The following is a 25,556-nucleotide window of genomic DNA, read 5'->3' as shown; positions in this document are numbered from 1 at the left end:
CACTGCTGGCGGCGCTGCTGGCTGTCCTGGCGCTCCGGGCAGGGGACCCCGCGGGAGCCGCGGCGCGGGGGGACACGTTCTCGGCGCTGACCAGCGTTGCGCGCGCCCTGGCGCCCGAGCGCCAGCTGCTGGTACTGCTGCGGGGCTACCTGCGCGGGGAGCGGGCGCGGCTGCGGGACCTGACCAGGTGAGGGCACGGGGGTGGGGGCGAGGAGAGGGAGCCCCCGGGGCGCCGGAGTCGGGGAGACTGAGTCAGAGGGCAAGACTGAGACACCCTGCTCTGCGGTGGCGGGCGACTCGGTCTCGTTGTCCCTCTACGTGGGACCTCAGACTCAGTTTGAGACTGGGTAAAAGCCTCGCTAGACCGTTAGACTGAGACGACGTGGCCCAATGTGATGGTCAGATCCAGTGTCACCCTGTGCGGGACCCCGAGACGCCCCCGAGGTGTGCCCCGAGGCATGAGGTCGTGGGGAAACAGACTGAGTGTGACCCCAGGGACGCTGTGTCACACTCGAGCTCCGTCGCGCACACACAGTAGCACCCCAGATCCATCCTCACACAGCCGAGTTGATAGCTGTGCACAAGTGTGGTGGGAGTGACAGGCTGAGTAGGAAGGACCTCACAAGGCACTGTGTCCAGCTGTGCTGGTCCCCAGGCTCTGTGTCACAAAGACACATGGAGACTGTAAATGTGAGATAGAGAAAATACTGTGTGAGGCTGTAGCCGCGTGTGTTGACCATGTGACCCAGAGAACTGTTGTTTAGTATGAAGTGACATTCTGTGACCATGTATGAGATTTACATGCCCCTGGAACTGCGTGGGCACGCCACTCTGGATATCAATGAATGCTGATTGTACAACTCACTATATGACTAATGCTTCATGTTCATTAACTCGTTCAACACACGCATTTGAGTGCCTGTTATGAGTCAAGCACTGTTCCAGGCAGTGGGGATAAAATGGTGAACAAACCCAACTCTGGCCTCAAGGCTATCATGATTGTTAATTAGAGATGTCGTTTCCTCCTTTGCTTCAAATCTCCTTTCTCTCCTCACATATAAGAACTCTTTAAATTCTAAATACAAGAAAACTGAGATTTAATATGTGTATGTTGACATCAAGAAAACACTGGGGAGGAGGTCCTGGGTGGTTCAGTCCATTAATCGCCTGACTCTTCGATTTCCACTCAGGTCATGATCTCACTGTGAGTTTGAGCCCCCCATCGGGCTCTGTGCTGACAGCTCAGAGCCTGGAGCCTGCTTGGGATTCTTGTCTCCCTCTCTGCCCCTCCCTTGCTCATGCTTTGTCTCTCTCTCAAAAAATAAACATGAAAAAAACTTAAAAAAAAGAAAGAAAACACTGGGGGGAAAATATACTTGATAACTCGAGGATACTGGATATCACACACAGGCAAATGCTCAACTGTACTGTTTTGCTATGAAATCGGCACACTCTAGTGCCACACACTGTGGCATAAAAAACTACAGGCTCGGAACACGGGCACTGCAATCATGTATTGACTGTCAGTGTCAAACTATGAAAGATGAATGATTATGTTACGGTTCCATGTGTTTGAATATGTTACGCCTTCTCTGCTTGGGACATTAAGAAGCCTACGGCGGTGGTGTAACCACATTGCTATCTGAATATATTAATATAGCTCTTACATCATCTGACCCTCTGCTCAGCCGAGACAACAGAGAGCTGTCTCACAATGTGTTGCTGATAAAACTGAGTGAGTGTATGTGATAGTAGTACCAATTCTGGGTCGCCTGGGAAGAAGGTGTGTGGGACACTGTGGCTGTGTAAGAGAGCCCAGGTCGGAGAGAATCCGTTTGTGTGTGGAAGTGTGTGTGAAAGGTCTTATTTGTTACTTAATAGTGACTGAAGGATGATGTAAGTTGGTATGTAGCTTGCATATAAGCAGTTATATGCGTGTTTAAATTTACTATTAGTTTGAAATAGTGTGAATACACACATATGTACACACGAAATGTATGTATATATTATAATAAAAAATGATAATTTCAATATTTCTTGTCACTCTTCAGAGTTGCAATTAATTTTATTTATTTGTTTTGAGAGAGACAGAGACAATGGGAGGGTGCAAAGAAAAAGGGGGAGAGAGAGAGAGGATCCCAAGCAGGCTCCTCACTGTTAGCACAGAGCCCCATTTGGGGCTCAAACTCACAAACCCGCGAGATCATGATTTGAAGCAAAATCAAGAGTTGACGCTTCATCAACTGAGTCACCCAGGTGCCCCTGGGCCTGCTCTATAAAGCAAAATGTTTTAATTTTGTTCTCATTCCACATGCATTGGACTCTCGGTTTGTTGGTGGAAATAAAAGACTCTTCTCTTTAATTTGAGATTCCACCATGCTCCCTGCTACCCATTTGCTCCTTCTCTTTATTCAGATGGCTCAGATAGAGATGGGGAGGTCAGAATCCTGATGCTGGGCCTCTCAGGGAACAGGTTCAGAACAGATTTTTCAGTGTTGATAAAAGTGACTGGCAGAGGAGATGGGTGGGGAGGGTGCCGCAGGGCTCCGATGCTGGTCTCCTTTACTGTATTATCACCATTGTCACTGTCACAGCTTTGTCACAGAATCCTAATCTCATTTGATTCTTACACACAGTGCTTTGAAATAGGTCTGTAGTACTCTCTTAAACAAATGAGAAGTCATTTAAAATATGAAAAAACTAAAATTTAGTACCTTTCACATAGTAGGTAACAAATCCAGAACTAGGACATAGTTTTTTTTGATGGTTTTTTCTATCGTGCTGTGATGTCCTGACTGCTTGCTTTACCTGATGTGCCAGGACCCAGACCAAGCCCCATAGCTACTGATGTTTTATGAGCAGCTGGTGTACATAGTGGTTAAGAGTCTGGATTCAGGAATTTAACAGACCCCTGAACTCTTGGCTCTGATTTCAGGCAAGTTCCTTTACTTCCATTCTGTAAAATGATGATAATGATAGTACCTACCCCACAGGGTTGTTGGAAGGATTAAGTACCATGTAAAGGTATTTATCATTTTGCGTGGAAGGTAAGAAGTGCTTAGCAAATGTTAGGTCTAACTATATGATTTTTCTTTATTTTGAGACCGCTTTTGGCTCTAAGCAGTAACTAAGCTTGTGAGAGCCCAGAAAATAAAAAAGAATCTGAAAAATTCTAGATTCTCTTCTCATATGATTCATGAGCATTTGATTTCCCAAAGTTTAGCTTGGTATTTTACAGACTGTCTGTTTTTTAGTCAGTGCTTTAAAACTTATTGAAATGTTTGCTTTTTAGAATGAGAATTTTGGCAGTTCTTGTTCATTTTCTTATACTCCCAATCTGGTGATCTAATGTAACTCGAGATGTTATTTCTAAGGGTCTCAGTTGATAGTCTTCTTTAAATTTCTGAATTTAGAAAAAAATGTTTTTTAATGTTTAAACTACTTCTTACTCCAAGTTAATGAATAAAAATTTGTTTACTAGTTATAATATATATAATTATATATTAATATTGTGTAAATACTAGTTATATGTATATATAGATAACAGTTGTAGTTTGTAGGGGTTTTTTTTTCTTATGTCTTTATTTTGAGAGAGAGACAGAGACTGAGTGGGGGAGGGGCAGAGAGAGAGGAAGACACAGAATCTGAAGCAGGCTTCAGGCTCTGAGCTGTCAGCACAGAGCCCAATGTGGGGTTCGAACCCATGGATTGTGAGATCATGACCTGAGCCGAAGTTGGACGCCCAACCGACTGAGCCACCCAGGCACCCCAGTTGTTGTAGTTTAAAAAAAAAAACTACCAAGATAGAAAGAGTAAAATCAGCAGCAATAATTTTTCTTTTAGGAATTAAGCATTCAGAATGTCTCAGAAGAACTGAAGCAAAGCCATTTCTGAATTCCCAAGGAGAAACATATTGAATTAAAATAGCTCATGTATTGCGGTTGGATAACTTATCCAGGCTATGTTTAATGCAGGATCGAGTTGCGAATTTTATGTGCACATTTTTGAAGCAAAGGATCTGATTTTCCACTCTCAGCAACATTTGTTAAAGCAAAAAATGCCGTTTGGGAAACCTTGAGGTTTGAATTCAGCATCCAGTAACTCTGTCTCTGAAAACCAGCTATTTGCTCAGAGGCTGGGAATAAGGCCAACGTTTGGATTCCAAACCAGTCTCAGATATCTGTTGATAGGTTTTGTTTTTTTCTTTGTGTGACAGAAAAATGAAGTATCTGAACAGTGAATTAAATTATGTGGTGCAGGAGAGATCAAACCCCTGTCCTGAATACACTGACCCCGTAATGCAAAGTGGGGCATGAAGAGAACAAGGAGCTAGTGCTTTTGATGTGCTGGAGGAACTTGGGGGAAATTTTCACCTCTCTGCCTTGCTTCTTTCCTCTGATGCCTGTTAATCCTCAAGCACTAAATGAAGAATCTATTCAGTTATGGAAAAGATGATGAAAAGAGAGAATAAAATGGTCGTGCCGAAAGAATTCATAGAGATCTTCTAGACTAGACCATTTCTGTCATTTTGATTTTTTTAGTGTTTATTTAATCACGAGAGAGACAGAGCACAAGTGGGGGAGGGGTAGAGAGCGAGGGAGACACAGACTCTGAAGCAGGGTCCAGGCTCTGAGTTGTCAGCATAGAGCCCCACATGGGACTCGAACCTGTGAACTGTGAGACTACAGCCAAAGTCAGCTTAATCGACTGAACCACACAGCTGCCCCCAGTTGGGTCATTTTATAGAGGAGGAAACTGAGGGATAGTTAGAGCCTGGGTCAGGATACCTCTCAGGTCTTATTCCAGTCCAACTATCTACAACATTACTGCCCACTCAGCCTCAACTGTCCTCGGACACTTTCTCTTCAGGCTGGACTCAGGGCCAAGTCTCTGCTTGCTTTAAGTGTTTTCGTCTAGCAGTGGAATATTGTTCACTAAGTAGTTCCATATGGAGCTGAAGCAGGAAATAATGGGTAGTAAAAAATAAAAAATCCCACACCCTGGAGGTTGGCTTAGTTTTTAAAACCCTAGAGGAGCCGCTGTCAAAGTGTACTGTCTTGGGGACCAGAGACATTGTAGGACTTGACAGAATTCTCATTTCCTCCCTGGGGCACGCAGGCCCTGATTCTTGTTCTTTATTTTATGCTTGAATTGAACTCTTGGCTCCCTGGAAGCACCTGGAGGCAAGTCATCTTCTGTTTCAGGCTCCATTTCACAGTGGCGGGCTCCACCCTTGAGAAATCCTTAGGTCAGACTCAGCTTCAAGGGAGTGAATCCCTCCACCCTGCCACTCCTCTGCTTTTTACTTTCATCCCTTCCACTCTGGCCAAAGGACTCACACACTCTTAAGCACATTCCTATAAATCCATATCCTTTTCATTTTGCACGCACTTTTTTCTTTTACGTCCACTGTTACTATATTCTCCTTGAGTATTTTAAAACAAGAAAAAAATGTTTTTTAATGTTTATATATTTTTGAGAGAGAGAGAGAGAGCGAGTGGGGGATGGACAGAAAGAGAGGGAGACACAGAATCCGAAGCAGGCTCCACTCTGAGCTGGCAGCACAGAGCCCGATGCAAGGCTTGAACTCATGCGCTGTGAGATCATGACCTGAGCCGAAGTTGGACATTTAACTGACTGAACCACTCAGGTACCCCAAAGTAAGAAAAGATTTTTACAGAACATGGCTGGAACTCGTAGATCTGCCTTATAGTAAGGCAATAATTTAATAATGCTAATCCCAATAATATGTTATAAATGGAATAACTGTAATATGCCAGGAAAGGAAACATTTATTTGTTTCTTTATTTTTGAGAGAGCAAGACAGTGTGCGAGTGGGGGAGGGGCAGAGAGAGAGGGAGACACAGAAACCGAAGCAGGCTCCAGGCTCTGAGCAGTCAGCACAGAACCCAACATGGAGCTTGAACTCACAAACCATGAGATCATGACCTGAGCCCAAGTCTGGCACTTAACTTACTGAGCCACCCAGGATCCCCCAGGAAACAGCATCTTTTGCTTATGTGAACACTCTTGTAAAAGATCTGAAGAGGAGATAAATTAACTAGAAAGATGGTCACTTATGGTCATACCATTTCTGGACCTTTTCTATGCATGTCGGCAAGCCAGAGAGGCTGGAAGCATGCTGGACAACCCAGCGTCTACATCGCCCATTACAAGCATCACCGGTCATCTGCCCTCACTGTAATTATTATGGTTCAGACTCTCCTTACTCTTGCTTACAGTTTTGAATTGGCCCCCTAACTGGCCTGTCTGCCTCTGGTCATTCCCGCTCCTGAACCCTCTTTCTCACCCTCTCACGAATTCATATATGTAAAAATGTCATAATATGTCTGACTCTCACTTAAAACTTTTGGTGGCTTGTGAGGTGCTCCTCGCTTGTCCTGGCTCATCTACCTGCCCTCCAGCAGTGCTGAGCAGTTTGTAATTCCCCTATCGATTCTCTCTGTCCCTTCACATACATAGGTTCAACTGTCTCTGCCTGCCTCTCCTCCCTTCCTCACTATTTGCAAGTTTTAGTTTACTATGTCCTCTGTAAAACCTTCTCTGACTTGCTTTGGCCAAGTTAATTACCCCCTCTCCATACAGCCCCCTAAGACTTGTTCTTAAATCTGGTGTTGCATCTGTAATGTAATTATTTGTGTCTTTTCTACTAGTCTGTGAGTCCTTGAGACCAAGGTTATTGTCCTATTCAAAATTCTGTTCCTAGATCCTGGAAGAGTATATATTAGTCATTCTTTTATAGAAATATGTATTCAATTTAGGTATAGAGGGATGAGAAAAATAGCTATCTTCTTCATGAAATTCTCGAGCGTTGGACCCTGTCTTGCCTTTGCATCCCTAGCATCTAGCATGGAGTCTGACATTTGGCAAGCAACCATTATAGACTGATGTACTGAATGAATAAACATATCGTGCTTCTGTTGGTCCCTGTTGGCTCGAAAAATATTCTGCCTACAATACAGAGAAGTTGAGCAGGGGTCGTGCACAGGGATGCCATACGAATTCATGAAGTGTTCCATATTTTTTGAATCACTTTGTTGTACACTTGAAACTAATATAACACTGTGTGTCTACTATACTAAAATTAAAAAAAAAAAAAGAACTGGGGCACCTGGGTGGCTTTGTCAGTCAAGCATCCAACTTTGGCTTAGGTCATGATCTTACAGTTCATGAGTTTGAGCCCCACGTTGGGCTCTGTCTATGCCAACAGCTCAGAGCCTGGAGCCTGCTTCAGATTCTGTCTGTCTCTCTCTCTGCCTCTACCCTGTTTACATTCTGTCTCTCTCAAAAATAAACATTAAAAATTAATTAACTAACTAATTAATTCTTCTTCCTTTCTTTGTTCTAACTCCATGGAAACAATAGGGCAAAATCAGCTGAGAATAAGTTGCAGAGTCAAATCTGGCTTTGTCACTCACAGGGTAGCCTTGTTTCAGTTTTCTCTCCCTGTAAAATAGGCATGATAAATCTACTGTAGGGGTCGTTGGGGGGATTAAATGAGACAATATATTTAGAGCACTTAGCAGGATGCCTAATAGAGGTAAAGGTCAGTAGGCAGTAGCTGTCAATTGTTTAATCCTTTAGGACTCAGATCAAGTGCCATTTCTTCTGGAAAGTCTTCCCTTCCACCTTCTAACTCCCACCTGGGTTAGGGGCCCTGCCTAGAAATTGCTGTGACATTACATAGCATTGCAAGCTCGTATCTGTCACAGCAAGTATCACGATTATCACAATTAATGGAACAACATTTTTGAGCTTCTACTAGATTCTAAGTATGGAATATAGAGTGATGAGAGAAAAAAAAAAAGATTTTCTGGTTTGCAAACTCCGTGAGACCTCTACCCTGTCTTGCCTTTGTATCTCTAGTATCTAGTGTGATGCCTAAGATTCAGTAATTGACTAGTAGAGACTGACTCATTGAATGAACAAATGAATGGACCTACTTCTGTTGTGTTTGTAATTTTCATATTCTTTGCACTTATTGGTTAGAATATTACATGAGTCTCAAGGGCTTCATGTTTCATTTTTAACTACTCTAAATGTACATACGCCATGCCAGCCTTTACTAGGAGCAGTGGCTGTTCTCAGCAAGTAAGATCATTCTATTCCTGTCTTCCAGATTCTATGACAAGGTGCTTTCCTTGCATGAGGATTCGGCAACCCCTGTGTCTAACCCTCTGCTTGCATTTACTCTCATCAAGCGCCTACAGTCTGACTGGAAGAATGTGGTACATAGTCTGGAAGCCAGTGAGAACATCCGAGGTAATGAGGAGGAGGGCTGGAGGGTAAGAGAAGATTCTGTCTCCTGACTCTGGAAAGGAGAGAGATTTTGGTGGAATGTGATGAAGTGTAATGAAGTGGGTAGATATTTACTTGACCTTTTTAGCTCTAGCGATTACCAAGAATGAGGTCCCCTTGTTAATATGTTTATATGAATGTACATTAAAAGCACTTTCATATGCATTATGTTATTTGATCTTCACTATGCTCCTGTGAACAAGTACAGGTTATATCATTCCATTTATGAGTTTGTCTGATAATTTCTATTTTATTAAATTGCCACTATAATGTGATCTGTAGCAAGGTCAGTTTCCTAATTTATTCTACTTTTGTTTTTAAGATATTTATTTCTTTATTAAGATACAAAACAGATGAGCATAAGGGAAGGGAAGCAAAAATAATATAAAAACAGAGAGGGGGCAAAACATAAGAGACTCTTAAATATAGAGAACAAAGTGAGGGTTGCTGGAGGAGTTGTGGGTGGGGGGACGGTATAAATGGGCAAGAGGCATTAAGCAGGACCCTTGTGGGGATGAGCACTGGGTGTCACACATGGGGGAGGAATCACTGGATTCTACTCCTGAAATCATTATTGCACTATATGCTAGCTAACTTGGATGTAAATTTAAAGTTTTTTATTTATTTTTTGAGAAAGAGAGAGAGAGAGCGGGGGACGTGCAGAGAGAGAGAAGGAGAGAAAGAATCCCAAGTAAGCTCTGCACTGTCAGCCAGAGACTGATGAGGGGCTTGATCCCATGAACTGTGAGGTCATGACCTAGGCTGAAATCAAGAGTCCAGTGCTCAACTGACTGGGCCACCCAGGCACCCCTAATTTATTCAATTTTGTGCTTGAAGAAATTTTTTGACTTTGGGGAAGTTGAGAGGAAGAAGAGTTGTCCCTATAAAGGACAAGATTCCTGGAGACAGATAGGATGGAACAACACATGTGTACTTCAGTTTTTACTCTAAAGCTTTTCCCCCTCATTCAGAAGATTGTGTTAAGCATCTGCTCTGTGCCAAGATGCGCTTGCCATGGGGAATAAAAACACAGAAAACATTATCTTTGCTCATGAAATATTTGAATAGGTGATTATGCCATGCATGTATCAAATGCTCACCACCTGTTTTTTGAAGGGTGGATTGATGTTTTTACTGCCCTTCCAGCTCTGAAAGATGGTTATGAGAAGGTGGAGCAGGACCTGCCAGCTTTTGAGGACCTTGAGGGAGCAGCGAGGGCTCTGATGCGGCTACAGGATGTGTACATGCTCAACGTGAAGGGCCTTGCCCGGGGTGTCTTTCAGAGAGTCACTGGCTCCGCCGTCACTGACCTGTACAGTCCCACACGGCTCTTCTCCCTCACAGCAGATGACTGCTTCCAAGTTGGCAAGGTAACAGTATTCAGAGAGAGAGCGAATTTTTCAGCTCTAATTTCTCACGGAGGAAATAACTACTTTTACATACTTTCAATTCTTCCAGCAAACTTGGAAACTTGGTATTATTCCCCATTTTCATATGAAGAAGTCAAGATCAGACAGGGTAAATAATTTGCCCAAGGTTACACAATTTTAAGTAGCAGAAATGAATTTTGTACCGGGTCTTTTCACTTGGAATTGCAAGTTCTTTCCATGATAGCTAAGGTGATTACATATGCAGGACACTATTGAGAGTCAAGGGGGTGTTATTAGTTATGTTGGGAGACAGACAAACTGGGGCTGAGCTGGGAAAAAATGGTCCTGTGATCACCCTAACAATAGCACCCTGCCAGCAAATGAACAGCTGGGTGGAGAGGAGAAGCAGGATCCAAGGGTGGGGAAAGAGACAGGAGGTGGAGATGTGAAGGTAAGATGGAAACTCAGCAGCCTGAGACTTTCTGGAATCCCTTGCAACATTTCCCAAGCATTTAGAAGTACTAAATTCAAGTAGTGTCAAAAAGCTGAGGCCATGGGGCGCCTGGGTGGCTCAGTCGGTTGAGCCTCCGACTTCGGCTCAGGTCAGATCTCACGTTCGTGGGTTCGAGCCCCGCGTCAGGCTCTGTGCTGACAGCTAGCTCAGAGCCTGGAGCCTGCTTCCGGTTCTGTGTCTCCTTCTCTCTCTGCCCCTCCCCCTCTCATGCTCTGTCTCTCTCTGTATCAAAAATAAAAACATAAAAAAAATAAAAAAACCTGAGGCCACTGACTTTAACATTTCTTGAGGAAACAGCCTTCAGGAACCTTCCATATGAGATCTTTAATCGATCTTTGATCATAGCTTATGTGCACACTTGAGGTCATTCTACAATATACTCTTTGTTAGCCTTTGCCTTAGTAAGTAACAGAGTAAATCCTTTTTAATTTTGGAGACGTGTATTGCAAGAAAGTGAATTTTCCCAGCCTCAACAATATTCATAAGCAGACATGAGAGTGGGCCTCAGGTGCCCTGATTTCAAGTTTCGAGGATCAGTCTTCTAAATTAATGTAGGGTGTGTTGCCTGAGCCTCTCCATATACCATTTTTCCTTTTCTAAGATCGTAAATGGAATCAGAGCTCAATCATCAGGTTCAGGGCTAATTTAAATTTAAGCCAGTTAAAATAGTTCTCTGTATGGAACCAATGTACACTTCATTTGTGAGGCCTTTATGAGACTAAACCCATATGTTAAAAGTAAGTCGCTTCCTGAAAGCTTCATTGGTAATCTTAATTTCTGTAATTATTTACTTATTTTAAAGGATAAAACTTTTCTACTGTAAGAAAAGTATATAAAATAACAAGCAATTATATCTATAAATGAGATGAAATATGTTTAAATTCTACAGTATTTGTTTCAGATTTTTAAAAAGGAATTTACATAAAACTTAAGGCATTAAAATTAATATTAAAAAATGAAGTTAGGGGCACCTGGGTGGTACAGTTGGTAAGCATACAACTCTTAATCTTGGCTCAGGTCATGATCTCACAGCTTGTGGGTTTGAGCCCTGCATTGGGCTTTGTGCTGATGGCATGGAGCCTGCTTGGGATTCTGTCTTTCCTTCTCTGCGCCCCTCCCCCACTTGTACACGCACGTGTGCGCACTCTCTCTCTCTCTCTCCCTCCCCCACCCCTCTTTCTCAAAATGAATAAATAAAACATAATTTTTTAAAAGAAAGCATACAATTTTTGGTTTCAGCTCAGGTTATGATCTCACAGCTTTTTGGGTTCAAGCTCCATATCAGGCTCTGTGCTGGCAGTGCAGAGCCTGCTTGGGATTCTCTCTCTTTCCCACTCTCTCTCTGTCCCTCCCCCACTTGCACTGTCTCTGTCTCTCTCAAAATAAATAAATAAACTTAAAAAATGAGTTTAGGGGCACCTGGGTGGCTCAGCCAATTTGGCATACGACTCGATTTCAGCTCAGGTCATGATCCGCGGGTTATAGGATTGAGCCCCATGTCTGGTTCCATGCTGAGTGTTTAGCCTGCTTGAGATTCTCTCTCTGTCTCTCTCTCTCTCTCTCCCTCCCTCCCTCTGACCCTCTCTCCACTTGTGCATTCTCTCTCTAAAATAAAAAAAAATTTTTTAATGATTAACCATAGGTCCATAAAGCCCCCCTCCTGTTCTTCTCACCACTCCCAATCTCTCCCTTCTGCTCTATCTACCCTTGCCCAGGTGCGGGATAACTATTGTCCTGAGCCTTGCAATACGTACATCCTGAGTCCAGCGTCTTTAACTCAGCACACTGTGTCTGTGAAATTTATCCACCTTGTTGTATTTATTAGTAGGTCATTCCTTTTTTTATTGCTGAGTAATATTCCATTGTATGAACATATATCACTAGGAGACTGTTTATTATCCACTCTCTAGTGATAGATACTTGGATTGTTGCCAGCCTGGGCTACTGTGAATAAAGTTACTATTAACATTCTTATGTAAGTCTTTCTGTTTTTATTTCTCTTGAATAGATATCTGGGAGTAGTGTTGTTGGGCCAAGGAATAAGCTTTAGCAATTATTAACATGTGACTAAATTTGTTTCATCTACACATCTCTAATTTCCTCCTCCATGGATTATTTTAAAGCAGATTGACCTTTCCATTTTCTCAAATCCTTAGTTATCTAATTTTACTACCCTGGTATTGTGTCTGTTAACTCTTGCTAATGATTATTTCCTGATATGGTTCAGTATGTTTAATTGTGAGCTTAATTTTAGCAGGACTTCTTTTCCCCCTAAAAGAATCTGTGCTTGGAGTTACAGGAATATCACTTCAGAAGACTCTGGTTTTCTTCTTTCAGGTTCTCTGACGTTCACTGGCCTTAGGTCCTGTTTTGTTTTTTGTTTTAGTGTTTAGAGTACATTTCATCTGCATGACTTATTTATTTTATGTCTGGAAATTGGTGCCTTTTGACCTCCTTCACCCATTTCACTCACTCCCTAAGCGGTTGGGGCAACCAATCCGCTCTCTGTATCTATAGACTTGGTTTTTGTCGTTGTTTGTTTTTGTTTTAGATTCCACGTATATGTGATATCATATGGTGTTAGTCTTTCTTTGTCTGAGTTTTTAAAAGTTTATTTGTTTATTTATTTTGAGAGAGAGCATGTGTGAGCAGGGGAGGGGCAGAGAGAGAATGAAGAGAGAGAATCCCAAGCAGGCTCCATGCTCTCCGCTTGGAGCCCAGTGTGAGTCCTGAACGCACATACTGTGATATCTTTTTTTTTTTTTTTTTTTTGATACAGAGAGAGACAGAGCATGAGAGAGGGAGGGGCAGAGAGAGAAGGAGACACAGAACAGGAAGCAGGCTCCAGGCTCTGAGCTAGCTGTCAGCACAGGGCCTGACGCGGGGCTCGAACCCACAAACGTGAGATCTGACCTGAGCCAAAGTCGGAGGCTTAACCGACTGAGCCACCCAGGTGCCCCACATACTGTAATATCATTACCTGAGCTGAAACCAACCAACTTAACCAACTGAACAACCCAGGCACCAGTTTATCTGATTTATTTCACATACTTGCCCTCAAGGTCATCCGTGTTATTGTAAATGGCAAAATATCTCCTTTTTTATGGCTGAATAATAGTCCATTGCATATGTATATATGTATACCACATTTTCTTTATCCATTCATCCATGAATGAACATGTAGGTTGTTTCCTGTTATAAATAATGCTGGCAATGAACCTAGGGGATGCATATATCTCTTCAAGTTAGTGTTTTGATTTTATTCAGATAAGTACCAGAAGTGGAATGGGTGGATCATAGGGTAGTTTTATTTTTAATTTTTTGAGGAACCTCCATATTGTTTTCACTATTTCTTGTCCTTTTGATAATAGCCATTCTAACAGGCAAGAAGTGATACCTCATTGTGGTTTCCATTTGCCCTCACCTTAGATCCATTATTGTATTGATATATTCACATGAGCATAGGTTCAAGATTGTGAATTTTCTAAAGAGACACTTTATTTCCCCTAAACCATATCCAGACAGAAACAAACCAACTTTTTAAAAATGTTTATTTATTTTTGAGAAAGAGAAGAGCATGAGTGAGAGAGAGGGAGACAGAGAATCCGAAGAAGGCTCCATGCTGTCAGCACAAAGCCTGACTCCGGGCTCAAACCCAGAAATCATGAGATCATGACCTGAGCTGAAGTCGGTCGCTCAACCAACTGAGACACCTGGGTGCCCCACAAACCAACTTTTTTGACTCTTTGTGATAGTGGACAGATTTTTTTTCGGGTTCACCCTTTCCTTTAAAGTATAGTTCTTCATGGATTTCAGTTTCTTGAGTGTGTCTTCGTTCCAACTCCTGTGTGTGGGGAGGTATCTGGAGGGCTCATTTTCTGTCCTCGTGTGGGTATTTTAACTAAAGGTTGCTAAGTACCAGGACTACCAAACTAACACTCCACCCCTATCCTAAATAGCTTTAGCATCTGCTCTTAAGCTTATTGCCTAGGTTTTTAGCTCCTTTTTTGTTTCCTGTACCTGGATATTTTCCATTCTTTCTTGAAAACATAAAATATTTATGAGATTTTATTCAAAAGTTTTAAGTAGTGTTGGTTAGAGGGATTCTAGGGAAACCTTACTTACATAAATTGTCAGCAGAAAAATTTGAGTCATTTTGATTGTTATTCTTCAACTCAACCTTTTTACAAACAGAAAACCTGAGGATCAGAGAAATAACACAACAAATTAATGGCAGACCTGGAATAGCCACTGATTTATTGTTCAGACTGCAGAGTTTTAGTACCTCTGGCTCTGCCCTGTTTTTCTGCCAGTCTGGAATTTATACCAGAATTGGATTATTTTGCAAGAGTGCTTCCAGCTCTGGACTGTATAATTCCAATCTGTCTCAAACACCAGCTTCCAAGAAACTCCACCTGCAGTGCTGGTATTGTAGTTAACTGTAAGCTATCAGGATACAGAAGGGAGGTTTAGTATATATAGCCATATTCCCACCTTCCAACATTTAACAGAAAAAATGCCCTGAGCTCTCAGAGCATTCCCATGTGGAACTAACACACTGTTTTGCAATTACTGATTTACTCTGTGCCCCTCATTCGACTGTAAGCTCTAAGGTCAGGAATCACCAGATGCATTGTAAATACTGGGTAAATAGTGAATAAATAAATGAATGAATTCAATCCATTTCTCACATTGCTACTGGTGGTATCTTCTTAAAATCATGACACTCGCAATTCTGATTAGCTTAGCCCATGCTGCCTTTTGAAGTTCATTTTTTGCTTCTCTTCACCTTAGTGTATAACTGCAGTGTCCTACCTCAACACAAGCTTGCTTAGGGGGTCTGTTTCTGCCATTCCCTCATCTTAAAATGTTCTTCTCAATTTCTGCTCCTTGAAATCCTTTTTCTTTTTCAGGGAAGGCCTACCAGATGCCAGTTCTTCTATGAAGCCTCTGAGATTCCCAAGTCTCCCTCTTCTCTGCCTCCGTAACATATTATGCATATTTCCTTTGACCATTTATGTCATTCTGCCCAGTATTACAATTAGTTGAGCTACCGTATCTCTCTTCTCCCCAGATTATGAATTCCTAAATGCACTCCTTAAATGTGTCTTCTCTACATATAGAACTAAGCATTGGATATAATGGATGCTTAATAAATTGAATTTAAATGAATTTGAGATGAAAACTTGCCTCCTGGTGTTCTATAGGCTCTCTCTCACTCTTTGCTATTTCCTTTCCTTTTCCTATGGATTAAGGTTTAATGATCGTACCTTATGTGACCTACAGGTGGCCTACGACATGGGGGATTACTACCATGCCATTCCATGGCTGGAGGAGGCCGTCAGTCTCTTCCGAGGATCTTATGGAGAATGGAAGACAGAGGATGAGGCAAGTTTAGAGGATGCCTTGGATCACTTGGCCTTTGCTTATTTTCAGGTAGGGGAGTAAGTGAGGCTCACTATTTTTTTTTTAATCACAATAAATATAGTGCTTTATATCTACTTTACAATTTTCTATGCATTTTCATGTCTCTCAATTTATTTCATCTTCCCAACAGGACCAAATGTGAGTCAAGCAGGGCAGTTGTTTTATTATTTCCATATTTCACATGCGAGTAAATGAAATCTCCAAAAAATTCCTAACTTGTCACAAAGTTCATAGAGCTGGGATTAGCGCCCAAGGCTGTCTGACTCTTTGTCTGGTGCTCTTTCCAGTGCTGTGACTACTTTAAAATCTTCCATGTAGGAGGCAGGCTCCCATCTGTAGCGCAGCAGCTGCATTGACAAACGTCTGATGGGTTCTTAGTCAATGTAGATCACTCCTTTGCACTGTCAGCAACTCATATCTCTTCACAGATGTTCTGCCATGATATTGCCAATATCCAAGGAAGAAGTTTGATTATTACGTAGGGGCCCAGGGCAGGCTGTCCCAAGATGGGCCACTTTGTCATAAAGATTATTTTGAATGAAAAGTAATCAAAACCTACCAGATGCAGGAAAAGCTCTCTCTGCCTCCCTGCCAATGACTAAATTTACATTGGACAGGAGAGCCTGTAACAGGAAGAGAACCATAAACAGAGACTCTCCTTTACCTAAGGAACTTAAGGGCATAATAAGACAGCCTTGTTTTTCCAAACAGCTCTTTTTATCATCTTGCTAATGATCTTTCTCCCCTTTGTGTCCTCTGGCCCTACCCTTCTCCTTAGCTCATATAAGCTTCCTGTTGCCTCATTGTCTTTGAAATTCTGTCTGTGTGGATTCTCCATACGTACGCCTCTTAAATTTTATTTTCTCCTGTTGACCTGTCTCATGTCAGTTTGATTCTGTGTCCAGCTAGAAGGACCAGAGGGCAGTGGAAGGTCGTCCTCCCCAAGATTATCCTCTCTCACCTGCAGTTGAGTCCCACTGTAACTATGGTAGCGGCGGGCTACAGAGCTGGTGCCGTCGGTCTGCAGTATCAGCTCAGTGCCTCCTCCAGGTGTTGCTTTTCCTTGGCACTTGATCTTTGAGCTGTTGTAGATCCTCCTGTGGAAGCTCATTGCCCTAAATATGGGATCTGCCATCCTTTTATACAGTTAATCCCACTTCCCACCAGAATTGTATAGTCTTCAAGAATAGACTGGAAATATCATTTATAGAGCCAATTCCTTACAATTTCCAAAGCTAATAAACCATTTCGGCACTCTACGTTCCTCTTTCCCCCTTTTCTTAAGAAAAAGGAGGAGGACGTGGGTGTCCAAACCCACATGTTGCTGCCAAAACGGATTTATTTTCCATGTAGCAAATGTTCCTCTCAGGGAGGTTCCGGGTAAGTGGATCTTTGTTGTAAAACTTTCCAGGATGCTCTTCCTGACTCTCCTGCTCAATTTGCTGCATAGGAAAGCTGAAATAGAATCACTGTGGTGCAACAAAGGGCAAGAAGAGATTGAATTTTAATAGAGGAAGAAAATGGAGGATTGACATAGAGATTAAGAGAAGATAAACTGAAGCAGCTTACCCTGAGAGACAGAGCTTTAAATGTAACCCCTGAGTATTAGTTTTGGCTTTTTTCCCTTGTACTGACTTGGATTTCTCTTCTGCTCACTGGTAGACTCCTCCTTTCCACAATTGTGCTTTGTCTGGTAAATTTTATTCATCTCACAGGGCATAGCTCAGATGTCACCTATTTTGTGAAGTTTTTCTTAATTCTCCTCAGACTCCTCAGACTTTCCTTCTTTGTATTCTTACAGCATATTCTTTTAACAGTGATAGTAGAACACATAAGGCATTGTTTCATAGACCATTTATGGTCACCTTGTTAACCCTTGTAAATTTGGGATAGATGCCCCTCCATGGGCCTTTCGTTATCATATAACATATATGATATACACCAAGAAAAAATAATATGTAATATATATAATAGCATATACTATATATTATATAATAGTTTTTCATGATATATTTTAGTGAAAAATTATTTCAGTAATTGTTAATAATGATTAAACCAAGGTTCTGAAGTCAAACTGACCTGGGTTCAAATTCTATGAAAATTTGGACAACTTACTTAACTTACTTAACTTCCAGGATCTAAATTTTATTTTTTTTAAAGGGGGAATAATAAATGATGCTGTCAGGAAGTGGGCTGTGGAGGGTGGGATAATTCTTTTCTAATCTTCTGAATTTTTGGCTGAGACCTCCCTGTCATAAAAAAACAGATTAATCAGAGGAAAACTAAACAACAGTTAATTTCACATATACCTTCTGTATACATGGGAGATGGGGCTGGGGATGAGAACTCTTCGAGGTGATGAAGCTGCCCTCTTAGATACCATCTCCAGCTACAGACAACAGGAAGAGAGGTGTAGGAAGAGACGAATTTGGGGGGTTACCAGGAAAAGCAAACAAGGGTAACATTGTTATGCAGATATAAATGACTCTTCTCCTTGATAAGATTCTCCTGTGATTCAAAGTCAAACTTCTTTTCTAGGTACACAGAGGGAGACACTCTTGCAAATGGAGGTTTCCTTTATAAATGTAATTTTCTCTTACAAAAAGAGTAAATTCTCCTGTGTCTCCCATTTCTCAAAATAGTTAGCTCAAAATAATCCATATGCCAAAGCGGCATATTCTGGGGTGGCCTATTCTGCTCCTCTTCAAGACTCACCTCAAAGGGCTGCCATGAGGATTAAATGAGCTAATACCTGTATAGCTCTTAACAGAGTTCATGATACATATTCACTCAAGTGTAAACTATCTTATATTATACACTGCAAATATATGTTTTCCTTTTTCATTTAACATTACGTAGAACACACATTTCCAAAGAAATTTAATGGGGATATCAAAAGTAACTGTTTCCTTTTTTAAATTTTTTAAATGTTTGTATTTATTTTTGAGAGAGAGAGAGAGACAGCATGAGCAGGGGAGGATCAGAGAGAGAGGGAGACACAGAGTCTGAAGACAGGCTCCAGGCTCTGAGCTAGCTGTCAGCACAGAGCCTGATGCGGGGCTTGAACCCATGAACCGTGAGATCATGACCTGAGTTGAAGTCAGACGCTTAACCAACTGAGCCACCCAGGTGCCCCAAAAGTAAATTTTTTCTTGATAAAATGTAATTTTCTCATGAAAGAGCCCTTGAGTTTTAAAAATATGTAAAATTGTATTTTAGTTCTCTTCATCTCAAAAGAGTTTGAAAAGCTATAATCCTGAGTTAATAATCTGACATTATAAGGTATCAATAGATTACTTAACTATCCCTCTGTTAAGTATGGAATAGGATAACTAATGGTATTAAATAAGTACAATCTATACATCCGAGTCCTCTGTGATGTAGTTTCTAGATGGAATAAAATGCAGCTATTAAAAATGCCATTTCTCTTATTATGACCACGTTCATAGCAGTATTATTCACAGCAGCCAAGAAGTGGAAGCAACTTAAGTGTCCATTGAGGGATGAATGGAGAAATAGAATGTGGTATATCCATACGAAGGAATATTATTCAGCCTTTGAAAGAAGGAAATTCTGCTACATGCAACAGCATAGATGAACCTTGAGGACATTATGCTAAAAGAAATAAGCCAATCACAAAAAGACAAATACTCTATGATTGCACTTATATGAGGTATCCAGAGCAGTCAAATTTATATAGACAGAAAGTAGACTGGTGGTTGCCAGGGGCTGAAGGAAGGGACAATTGAGAGTTGTTGTTTGCTGAGTACAGAGTTTCAGATTTGCAAAATGAAAACACTTTGGAGATTGGTCACACAACAATGTGACTGTATTTAACATTACTGAACTGTACACGTAGAAATGGTTACAATGTAAATTTATGTTGTGTGTTTTTTTATCATATGCCATCTCTGAAGACTATGAAATGATATAATTAGTACCCCTGGTAACAATGTAAGTGAAACAATCAGGCTATGAACACGTGTAACAGATATGCCTATAATAACTACGTGTCATCTATGTGGGTGGGTTTCAGCAGAGCATTTTTTCCCTATTTTTCATGTTTCATAGTATGCTTATTATTGCTTTTTAAACATGAATTTTTTTTTAACAAGCAAAATTGAAATGATCAGAAGGAATACAAATCTATCAGTTCATCATCATTCCTTGGGGCCCAGGGCAGTTTCATAGCCCACCTACACTGAGTTCTGTTCCGCAGGTTTGTCTTGAAAACCCTTATGTTCTTCTGACCACGTGCAGCCCAAGGTCCAATGGCGGCCAGAAGAGGTCATTGGTCTTCAGTGGGAATGTTTCAGATTCAGTTCTTCTGTTGCCTCCCTCCCACTGCCTTTGTAGACTCTGGAAGGGCTGAGCCTGGAGAACAAATTATATTTTTATTGGGGATTTTTAGAGTTCCTTATTAAGTTTAATAATGAAATATACCAAAATAACAACAGCCCACGGTTGTGTGGTTTTGCATGCTGTAAGATTTGAGGGCACTTTAAGAAAGTTTATTTTCATTTATTTTTCTACCTTCCCTGGTAAGGGTGGTAATGAGTCATTTGTAAATGAGGAAACTGAGGAGACCTGAGTTGCATTAGGGCTGCAAATCCTGATTTAGGACCAAGAACTTCTACATTTCTAGTCTGCTGCTCATTTCAATGAGCCTGATTGTCTACTTGTGGTAAGAGTATTTTATAGTTTTTTCCTAAGAATCCATTTAATGATTTGGGCAAAGGGAATATCCCCAGTGCAGTTAACTTTTTCTTTTCTTTCTTTCTTTTTGTTTTATAGGCCGGCAATGTTTCCTGCGCCCTCAGCCTCTCCCGAGAGTTTCTTCTCTACAGTATGTAATGATAGAAGATAAGCCGCAGCTCTGGTTTACTGGGGAATCCCTTCTGCTTCTGGCCTTTATTCCCTGCAAGGAAAAATCAGCTATGTGTTTTTAATTTTCTAATTTTATGATCCAAGCCACATTTCTGATTTTGGATTGAATCTCACCTATCTACTGATCAATGCAGCAGGGGGAGGTTTTTTGTTTTGTGGGAAAATGCTAAGAAGTTATCAACCTGTCCCTTTCCTCCTCCACTCCCAGCCGGCTATATGTGACTGTTGTTTCAGAGGGGAACAAGTCCAGGACTGAGAGTGAATGAAATCAATGAGAGCACTGTGTGCATAACACAGAGTGAATAACTTCTCGGGATAGCTCATTTTGGCTGTTTCCACAGAGATATCAGTTCTTTCCTTTAAACCAGAGAGTTCACTTGGCTCTCAAGCATCCTGCCCAGTTAGTGCAGGCCTCAGCGTCAACCCTCCTCACACAACACATCACCAGAGTTAAACAGGAGGGAGACTTCCTAGCTTAGCCCTCTGCTTGGATATTTTTGCTTAAAATTTTGGTAGAAGATGGTTTCCCAGATTTCCCTCTAATAAGGTATTGAGATACTAGGAGCCCCTGGGTGGCTCAGTCAGTTAAGCATCGAACTTCAGCTCAGGTCATGATCTCACAGTTTGTGGGTTTGAGCCCCGCATCAGGCTCTGTGCTGACAGCTAGCTCAGAGCCTGGAGCTTGCTTCAGATTCTGTGTTTCCCTCTCTCTCTGACCTTCCCCTGCTTGTGCTGTCTCTCTCTGTCTCTCAAAAAAATAAAATAAAAAATAAATTTAAAAAGATACTGAGATAATAAATAATCACTATTATATTTTAATATTTATAAAGTATTTCACATAGGACTTTGCAATTATATGTATTTATCATTTTTTAATGAATCCATTTAGTAACATTCCATTCTGATAATCGGGCAAAGTAGGATAAGGAAGTAGCCATATGGTCTGGAAACACGTTAGCAATTAAAACAGGCAAAATGAGAACTCAATCCTTCTTTGTTCTTGACCTGCTAAAATCCTTGCCTGTCCCAGAGAACGCAAACTGCGCACAGTTATAGGTGGATAAGCAGGACACAACAATATGAACTTACCAGTTCCATTTCTGGCTTTGCAATATTTTCTTTTCTTTTTTTTAATGTTTTTTATTTATTTTTGAGAGACAGAGCAGGGCGAGCAGGGGAGGGTCAGAGAGAGAAGGAGACACAGAATTAGAAGCAGGTCCCCAGCTCTGAGCTAGCTGTCAGCACAGAGCCCAACGCGGGGCTCGAACCCACTAACTATGAGATCATGACCTGAGCTGAAGCTGGACGCTCAACTGACTCAGCCACCCAGGCGCCTCTGGTTTTGCAATATTTTCATTGAGGTTTAGGGCTCATCATTTCCATTCTCCCAAACTTCATTTCCCTTTTTGTTAAAAAAAAAAAAAACAGTAACACTGTCCCCTCTTTTGCCAGGGTGGTGATGGTGGTGGTGGTAGTTAGAAGCGCATTGATCTCCTCAGAGAAAGATGCTTTGGGAGCATTAGAACAATTCAGCACATCCTTCTGAGAGGTGCTGAAAATCATGCACAGAGCTAGCACGCCATGGGTGGCTGCCAACCCCTGGGGCATCTTACAGCCAAAGTGGGCAGCAACAGCAGGTGGGCACAAATACTACATAAGACCCCTATGGGAACCCAGGCTAGAACTGAAGCCTAGAACTCCCTTGTCTCATACTGCACTGTTCTATGTGTAGGCCAGTTAAGGAATTTTGAAGAATTTAGTAGATTTGGAAATGAATTAGCTTTCACTGCTCCAGGGAAGAATGGGTTGGAACTTTCTGCTATAGGCTTTGGCTCTCTGGACTTCCCTTTCATGGCATTTATGGGTTTTATTGTAAGTAGTTATTTAACATAGCTTTCTCTGTTCAGCTCTAAACTCTGGGAAGTTAGCCTCTAGCACAGCATCCAGTACATGGTAGATGTTTATTGAAGATTTATTGAATGAGTGAATGAATGAATGAATGAATGAGTAAAGCTTCTTCCCTATACATAAAACTTACCATCATGCTATCTGAGAGCTGTCATCCTTATGATCCTTTGATCTAACAGTGTTAAGTACCACTTTCCTTCCCAAAGTCCTTTGCACCCTCAGATCTACCAGGCCTAACTCAATCTTCTTTAATACAAGATACCCTTCTGGGAGTGAGAGCCTTCCATCCTCCTGTACATGGACACAGGAGTTATTCAGGGTGTCCAGTGGTTGGTCATGTGTAACAGGGAAGCTGTAGGAAATTTGGGAGCCCTCCCTGAGACTGCTGTTTGGTAATCTGTATTATTCCCTGCTCTGATTTCTTCCAGGCCCAGATAATAAGAGGATGGCCAGGAATGTGTTGAAATATGAAAAGCTCTTGGCAGAGAGCCCCAACCAGGTGGTAGCTGAGGCTGTCATCCAGAGGCCCAATGTACCCCACCTGCAGACCAGAGACACCTACGAAGGGTTATGTCAGACACTGGGGTCCCAGGTGGGATTCCTCAGGGAAAGAAAAAGGGGGAACAGGCTTAGCTAGAGAAAGAGAAGGTAGAATTGGAATGATGTGAGGGGAAAAGGCTGATGCATTAAAAAAATCAAGCTCATTTCGTTGGAATCAGAGTGACCGCATTCTGAATCTCCCACATGCCACGTTTTTATGCCATAGTTCCCCTATATTGGCTTCTGCTCCTAGACCCTTCATCTCTTATGCTGATTCTAGGCTTTCCTTCTAGCCTACTCACTACCAAATCCCTAGCCTCTACTGCTCCTATGAGACAAATTCCAGCCCCTACCTGCTGCTCCAGCCCATCCGGAAGGAGGTCATCCACCTGGAGCCCTACGTTGTTCTGTACCATGACTTTGTCAGTGACTTGGAGGCTCAGAAGATTAGAGGACTTGCAGAACCGTGGGTGAGTGTCCTCAAAGCCTGCCAAGAACTTCTCTTTGTGTCATCACATGCCTGGAGCTCAGGAATGTGAGAACAGTCAGCCTGAACAACTACACACTGTATCAGGCCAGGAATTCAAAATGCCAACCGTTCCATACAACGAATCAATGGTGAAAATAAATGACAGTAGTTGTTGCTTCTGGAGGGAGGGAATTGGCTGGAAAAGGGGAGAAGGGCATTTCCTGGAGGTTGAAAATGTGCTCTTGATATCTTGTTAGGGATGTAGAATATGCAGCTGTGTGCATTTGTTAAAATTCAGCAAATGGTGAACTTGAGATCTGTACATGTCACTATATGTCACTTTTACCTAAAAAATTCCAAAGTAAGTATCCCTTCTTCCCAATGTCAATCATTCCACATAATGGGTAGAAATTTCTTTTTTAAAAAAGGGCAGGGGGTTGGAGCACCTGGGTGGCTGAGTCAGTGAAGCATCTGACTTCGGCTCAGGTCATGATGCCATGGTTTGTGGGTTCAAGCACTGCATCAGGCTCTGTGCTGACAGCTCAGAGCCTGGAGCCTGTTTCAGATTCTGTGTCTCCCTCTCTCTCTGCCCCTCCCCCACTCAGTCTCTGTCTCAAAAATAAATAAACATTAAAAAGTTTTTTAAAAAAAGGCTGAGGGGGCACATGGCTGATTCAGTTGGAAGAGCATGCAACTCTTGATTTCAGGGTCATGAGTTCGAGCCCCTTGTTGGGTGTAGAGAATACTTAACTATGTAAAAAAAAACTTTAAAGAAAAGGGTAAAATGATGGGCAAGGAATGTTATCCTAGTGCAGATTTACAGAATTATAGAGTGGAAACATTATCTAGTTTAACTAGATTATTTTATTAAAGAGGAAACTGAGGCCCAGAGAGGGGAAGAGCCTTGATGGAGGTCACATATGCAGCTAAAGCCAGACTTGGAATTTAGGGGTACGTCGATGGCTGCTCTGTTATTCTGCCTTCCTGTCTCAGCTAACTTAGGCTAAATTATGTTCAGTAAGAAACAGCCCCCAGATCTCAGACCCAACAACAACAAAGATCTTCGAGACCCAGCCTAACAGAGCAGCCTATGTTTGGGCCATTTCCAGTCTCATAGGAGACAAAAAAGACAGAGGTGGCAAACTCCTAGCTGGCTCCTAAAGCTTCTGCTTCAAAGAGCCAGACAGTACTTCTGTCCCTGTTTCACTGGTCAAGGCAAAGCATGTGACCACAATGGGTTTAATCCTCCCCCAGGAAGCGTGGCAAATATTTAGAAAAATGTCACCATCTATCTCATTTTTATAAGCACATTGCCTCTTTACAAATGGCATATTAAGGCTGTCTCTGAATTACTTACGTCATCGTGTCCTTGATGGTAGCTGTTCAACCAGGCAGTTATTTGACTGTTCACCAATAGTACAGAGCCTGCTGTGGGCCACACATTGTCTTGAGTGCTGGACATGTACAGGGATTAAGTATTGGCTCTTTCCCTTTGGGAGCTCACAGCTTAATGAGGGAAAGCAGATATTTACAGTACCCTGTGATAGGTGCTGTCATAGAGGCGTGTGCCGGGAGCTGTGCTGTGGCAGCATCACAAAGTGAACCTTCCTCTGAGGGAAGGGCAGATGGGGGGGCAGGGAGAAATGGAGAAGGTTTCTCTGCACATGTGAAATTAATCAGAATAACAAGATGGCAAAAGGTATTGCAGGAAGACAAGACAATATGCAAGGACCTCATTATCGTATGCAGTGTGTTCAGAGAATGGGGTGAGGCTTGGTGGCCAAAGTGTGCCAGGGATGGGGTCGGAGGTGACTGAAGATGAAGCTATATGGTGAGATTCCTTGAGGAAGTGCCGAAAACACCATGCTGGGGAGCTTGGATGCCATCCCATAGGCAGGGGAGAAGCTGTCCGACAGTTTAAACAGGAGCTGGGCATGATCAGTTCTGTGCATTTTAAGGAAGATTCTACCAGCAGATGTGGGTTGGAGGGATAAGAGTAACAGTAGTCATCTCATCTAGAAGGCCCTCCAGTGAAGTCTGGAATCTTTGTGCACAAGAAGATTTTTGAGAGATTAAGCTCCACTGGTCAATTGGAACAAAGTACCTATAGAAGCTTTGGCAA

General features: G+C 42.0%; 1 protein-coding gene and 1 non-coding gene across 2 annotated transcripts in view; both read left to right on the top strand.

Moving 5' to 3' along the window:
- P4HA3 (prolyl 4-hydroxylase subunit alpha 3) overlaps nt 1-25,556 on the top strand; it is a 50,442-nt gene that overhangs the window by 8,498 nt on the left and 16,388 nt on the right. The window contains exons 5-11 of the mRNA XM_029915631.1: nt 2-187; nt 8,141-8,283; nt 9,466-9,689; nt 15,490-15,639; nt 20,425-20,476; nt 22,854-23,017; nt 23,259-23,435. Of these exons, the coding sequence (XP_029771491.1) occupies nt 2-187; nt 8,141-8,283; nt 9,466-9,689; nt 15,490-15,639; nt 20,425-20,476; nt 22,854-23,017; nt 23,259-23,435 (1,096 nt within the window). The remainder of the gene's footprint in view (nt 1; nt 188-8,140; nt 8,284-9,465; nt 9,690-15,489; nt 15,640-20,424; nt 20,477-22,853; nt 23,018-23,258; nt 23,436-25,556) is intronic.
- Nucleotides 6,944-7,046, top strand: LOC115272863. Its single transcript, XR_003900513.1, has one exon. It is a non-coding gene; the product is annotated as a U6 spliceosomal RNA (small nuclear RNA).

Source organism: Suricata suricatta, chromosome 11 (assembly GCF_006229205.1).
Source record: "Suricata suricatta isolate VVHF042 chromosome 11, meerkat_22Aug2017_6uvM2_HiC, whole genome shotgun sequence".
Taxonomy (NCBI): domain Eukaryota; kingdom Metazoa; phylum Chordata; class Mammalia; order Carnivora; family Herpestidae; genus Suricata; species Suricata suricatta.
The sequence above is the reverse complement of the archived record's forward strand: the minus strand, read 5'-3'. Positions and strand labels throughout refer to the sequence as shown.